Raw genomic sequence first — 6,000 nt, 5'->3', positions numbered from 1 at the left:
GAAACATCCACGAAGATCATTATTTTCATTTCGTTAGAGACATTTAAAATAGATTCTGTCTCATCTTTACCTTGAAATGCGTGGTTAAAGATGCCAGAGTCTAATGTAAATCTGCAAACATACTGCATCAAAGCGATTCAACTAATTCGTGATCCCAGAAATGAGCGCACTTAGATGCAATATTAAGGTGTGTTTGTGTGGGTGTTGTTTCATTTACACATTAATATTCCTATTACCTGTAGAATCCCCAAAATGACTCGTTCGTGTGATATTACACACTTTCCCTAATTCATTTTAGAATAAGTGATGCTGTTTCGAGATGGAAATGAAAAGGGTTACTTGGGAAATCTGGGGTGGTAAAACAGCATGATATAGTGTAGATCCAATGAAGGCTTCCCGGTTTTGGAAAGATAGTACCCACGTGACGTAGCAAAGCCGCAACACAGCTTCTTACAGATGAACACAAGGCGCTCCAGAATAAGGACACAGACTCGTTTAGGGCAAGAAAAGCACTTCCAGACAACATCTCTCCGTTGCCCCCCAGATAAAAGCAGATGATGGAAGGTTATGCGCTTTCTGAAGATGCATTATTTTCCTCCTCCCTTTACAACTACACCTGGGAAAATCCATACGACCAGGTAAGCACCCGGAGTTTATTGGCATTCCCTTTTACTTCATTATAACTAAGTGCAAAGCTAGTTGTCTTCCGTACAGATTATTTCGACTTTGAGAGCAATCAACAATACTGTATTTATTAAATGGCCATAGCAGTTTTAATTGTAGATTCGAGTACGGACAATTAATTAGGATAGCAATTGTTAGTTACAGCAGGCTAAAGGAAACTCCTGGTGCGCTGTGCAGCATGCATGCTAACTAAATTAAAGGTTGCAGAACGTTCACTGTCATTATCTAACATGCTGTCATTTATTGTACATAATGTGTTTGAAGTGAACCGATTCATGCTTTATTTTTGCTAAATACTTTTTGATGGTTCTGGTGTATTAAGTCTGCTGGTGGCAACGACATGCACGTACGTCCAAGGCATCTAATAGGTGTGTCTGTAAAGCACAGAGGCAGAAAATTCTTCAGTATCAGATTTGTGTAGAACATACAGGTACCAGTTACTTGGCTGTATGTATCCTGCTGTTGTGATCCTACAGAACTTTGTGGTTACTTTGTTTGCGTGTTTAAATACATTTTATCTAGTGGAACCTCGAAGTGTTTGTATCAGGATAAGTACAGTAATTCACTTGAACCTGGAAAATACTTGAACTTTATAACTCGCGCCGTGGAATTAGACGTCCTGCGTCATTACAAGATCTCATTGGAGTTAACACCTGTCTTTGATTTTATAACAGACTTTCATGGGACTTTTTATTTTATTTAATAAATAAACCCACCTAATGACACCGTTTTCCCTCCGCCAGGAGTTTAATGCCTAGATCACCTTAATGCCAAAGCTTCCTAGAACCTGGTTGGTGCTCTGCATGTAACAACTTTGTACATAGCCCGTGTGTGGTTGTCGTAGATGCGTGATGCTGATATAATGGAAAAGCAGCGGCAGAGTGCACTCGTTTCTAGGAAACTACAATCCCCCAACTAGCAGTTGCCAGTGTAAAGTTACAGAGGGAAGGTTGGGAGGGATCAAAAAACCTCACGCTGCCTTGGATGTTAATAATATATAAACACAATATAAAACGGTCTAACTGTAAGACTCAGAGCTGAGAGCACTTCGAGACAGCAAAGCAGAAATAGAGCTAAGCAGCCATACCAGAAGATAATTATGTCTGCTACAGTATACACTGTCCAGTAACATCTATGCAGAATTTGTAATAACAATGTTGCTTTTTATGTTTGTTTTTCTCTCTCAAAGTTATAGCAGTTATTGAGAATCCTACTCTTTCTGTGATAATCCATTTGCCATTTGATGATGTTCAGTGTAGGGCATTATTGTTAAAAGCAAATCAGCTTTAATATGATGAGATATAAAACACGGATCTTACATTTCCAAATCTACATCTGTCGAGGGAATAGTTTACTTGCTTGAGACCTAATTCACTTGCATTAATCATACTCTACAGGCATGAAAATTTTGTATAACTTGGTAATAATATTAATGAGCTCTTTATTTAATCGCTACATGGGTAGAAACAGAAATGTTTTATGATTTTCAAAGTGAATGTTAACAGCCTAGTGACACAAACATATACAGTACATGTAATTGAAGGAACACACTTCTAGGTGGGATTTAACAGCAGAACTTGCAAATAATTATGGATATAAGTATTATAGTCAGAGTTAACTATGTCAAGATAATGAGCCCTAAAAATGTTTTAACAGCTGTCTATGGCTGCTAACTTTGATGTAATATTGAAAAATGGTAGAATGTTTCCAAAGTATTAATATAAAAAAACAAAAAAACAAAAATCTATTGCTTTGCTTAATGTCTTCCCAAAACTAAGTGGTCTTCATTCTGATGTGTAGATGTGTATATACAGAATGTTACTTTGCTGAATATTTGACTGATATCAAGTCTATGTTTTACTACATTTTTTTTACTACATAGACTAAATGCCAAATAAAAATAAATGAATATATATATATATTATATTAAGTAGGTGGAGAAGTCATTAATATTGTATTTGTTTTTATTTTACTGCTAACATTTTGATTTGTTCAGTATTTTATATACAAGCAAGTACTTAAGAACTCTGGAAATATTTTTATTTAAATGAGCCTTATTAGCAAAAAGACATATACAGTATTAAGATAAATGATATGGAAAATACAGTATTCTTATCATCACAATGTCCAAAGTACTATTCTTTTTATTTATGAGAACACCAACACAATTAATTTGTAGTTATTGGAATGTTTGTTAAACCGTTTTCAGTGTCTCTGTATTCTGTAACTGAATAACATTAGAGGATGAATGAATGCACACTGGCTGCATAAGAAAGCAGTATCCATAAAGTTAGTTGCAAGAAGATTTGAGTAGGGGAAAAAACACCAATATTAAAAAAAGAAGCTTTTGGTTGGAGCAAGGCAATGAGGTCTAATACTAGGAAAGTAAATTTTTGATTTTGGAAAATATATCAGCACATATAGTACGCATGTAGTGTAATATAAATACACAAAGAATATTCAGGCTGTGAGTCCTTTAAAGCTTGTTTTTTGTACAGTTTCTTTTTAAGATCATTACCTAACTGACAAATGACACAGAAGGTCATGGTCTTGTGAGAGCAGGTCTAATACTTAGCAAATTCTCTTTTATCATTGCTCTGAATATTATTGCCTCTCTGTAAATGCTCAAAGTACATTCCTTCCACAGCCTTTCCTGGTAAAAGATAAATAAACTGTACACCCATGCCTAGATTACCAGTCAAGCTTGAGGATTGAGATAAACCTCTACATTATTTAGCTTCTTCTGAGTCATGAAGGCTAAAACTGTGGAATCACAGGGCGCAGCAGGGATCATAGCGTGAGCCCTAAAAAAAGACAGAAACAGTTTGTTGTGGAGGGCACAGAAAGAATCTTGAGCAGATAATAACAGCTGCAGTTTGTATTGTTCTTCTCATGTTCCTCTTTCTAGTGAGTACCACTTCTCTTAACAAAAAAACCCTTGGCCCATTAAAGCCCATGCTGGACTTCATGTCTGTAGTATCCCTTTATTTGCTGTTCTAATAGGTTCTGCAGAGCTGTATGGTGGAGGTCCAGTTCTCACCATTCAGTAGTATAGTTAGTAGGAGGTTGTACTTAAATATAGTTGTCCACTATAATATGTACTTTAATAGTGTTTATTTCTCCTAATCCTTTGAGGACCATTTTTTTGCTCATTTTGACTGAAAAGAGATTTTTCAGATCACACTGCAGCAAAGCTCCCAGAGAGTGCCTGGTTTGTTGTCTAAGCCTTACTGCTATATAGAGTCAACAATATTTCTTTCCTGGGGACGTCTGGAAAGTTCTTTTGCTACTGGCTGGCATTTATTTAAAATGGAGTGTTTTTCCATTTAAGAGACAGAATTTACAAATTTACAAAACTCTGTATCAATAAAGGTTCTCTTCTCTCTTTAACAATCTTATTTTAGTAAGTCCTCTTTGAGTAGGATGACTATACAAATCCATGATCACCAGGTCACATTGAGATGGGACAGGATTTGATAAATTCTTTATATTAAAAGTGGAATTCCAGGATGACATCTTTGCTGTAAATTAGTGGTTAATAACTATGCAAAGTCAAATACTTTTCCTACCATCAGCCAGACCACATGAACTGCTTATCAGTGGTATTTATTGTTCTGAAGCATTGTTTCAAATTAGGCTTAATAAAAGATAAACTGGTATTTTAGCACATTTTATAATTGCAAAAATCGAACGGTAACTTCAAGTATTAGACACAGACATTTCTAGTAACAATTACTGAACATTTTATTATACTTTTCTTTAGGATAGTTAAGCATAGTAATGGATTAAGTAAATGTGTCTTGGTTAACCCACGTGATAAAAAAATTAATTTTAAGGATTATTTTAACATCCCATCCCATCTCAAAATGCCTCTGTGAACAGGAAGTCATATGGTCTCCCTAACATTCAATTTAAATTTGGATTACTGATTTCTTGAATCACCAGCCTGAAGGCAAAGACATGGAAGAAGAAAGATATCTTCTCCAGACAAACAATAAAAAAGAAACCTTGTTCTGTTCTAGAACAATCCATTTCTTTGTATATATGATGTGCATTAATCACAAACACGCATTGAATCAAAATGTTGTATTGCAGAAAATTCAGAAAATCAACATTTTAAAAGTAGGAATGCACAGAAGAATTTGGTTTACTATATTGTGAGGTTTGGAAAGCCAAGAGTAATAAATTATGGACTTATATACTATATGTAGCAAACGTTTCCTAGAGAAAGAACTTTTTCAATGCCAGCCCAAGAGCCTTTTAAACAGTTAAAATGGATATCTAGAATATTGTTCTCAAAGTGTGCTTCCATAATGTTGAGCATTCTGTGCAAAATTATAGTTAACCTCATATAATGCAGCACAGGTCAGGATTGATTAATTATTAATTTAATGTCTGTGAGTCAGTTATGATTTTACCTTTTTTTTGGTTTAAGTTTTGTTACCTTTCCTTTCGTTTTCTGTTTAAGAAATGTTTGACTTATTGGATTTCTTGTTTCCTTACCCATAGGTATAGTTCATTCCTGTTCTTTGCTAATGGCTCGCCTGAAGCGTTGCTCTTAGCTGTGCACAGTGTTCTTCTGGGTTTAGACTAGGTCCATGTAAAGGTATTGGAGCAACCTTAAAATATGTCAGTCGATTCAGACTTACTACTGTATACTGAGCATTTTAGTGTTTGTGCAATTTGAGAAACTATCTTTTGAGATTTGGCTTTAACTGGATTGGCTGAGGTAACGACAGCCTGGACATAAGGCAGAAGCGGTTTGCCACCATTCCTCCATCTCACTCCACAAAGAAGTCGAATGGAGAGGAGCTCATGGAAGAACGATGATGGGGTGTGGGGAGGATGCAAAATGCCAAAAGCTGGGATAGTGAAATTCATTACTCATATTTGCACTGACTGTATCTGGGGGGTGGTTGATGGTTAACCCTTTGTTTCTGAACTTTAATTAAAAAAACCCATTAGCATAATTATTTAGGTCTGTTTATCTGCTTTCAAATGCTGTAGCCAATAGGTTATGCCTTTATTAATAAGAACAGTTTGCTGTTGGAAACATTTTGCTTCTGCTAGTTTTTCTTTCACATCACTGATAAAATTATTCCTTGTGCATACAGTACTCCTAACAGTGTTGGTATGTAGTCTGTAAGTTGTTTCTTGTGTTGTACAGTAGGTCTTTTCTTATTATGAATGATTACGCTGTTTTGAAACTTTCTATTCAGTAGAATAGCCCATACTGAAATATTTAGCAGTTTTTCATGAAGTTATATGGATCAATACTTCGATGGGAAGACAGTTTCTACTTTGCAATGTGGGTTT

General features: G+C 35.4%; 1 protein-coding gene across 2 annotated transcripts in view; it reads left to right on the top strand.

Annotated features, from left to right (window-relative positions):
• The first annotated feature begins 517 nt into the window (after window positions 1-517).
• Window positions 518-6,000, top strand: part of ppargc1a (peroxisome proliferator-activated receptor gamma, coactivator 1 alpha) — a 319,257-nt gene continuing 313,774 nt past the window's right edge. Inside the window, exon 1 of one of the 2 annotated variants that reach the window (XM_088625639.1) lies at window positions 518-638. In XM_088625639.1, the coding sequence (XP_088481765.1) occupies window positions 555-638 (84 nt within the window). In that variant the 5' untranslated portion in view covers window positions 518-554. The remainder of the gene's footprint in view (window positions 639-6,000) is intronic. The other variant, XM_088625658.1, reaches the window with a different exon arrangement.

Source organism: Lepisosteus platostomus, chromosome 1, assembly GCF_059453375.1.
Source record: "Lepisosteus platostomus isolate fLepPlt1 chromosome 1, fLepPlt1.hap1, whole genome shotgun sequence".
Classification (NCBI taxonomy): Eukaryota; Metazoa; Chordata; class Actinopteri; order Semionotiformes; family Lepisosteidae; genus Lepisosteus; species Lepisosteus platostomus.
The sequence above is the reverse complement of the archived record's forward strand: the minus strand, read 5'-3'. Positions and strand labels throughout refer to the sequence as shown.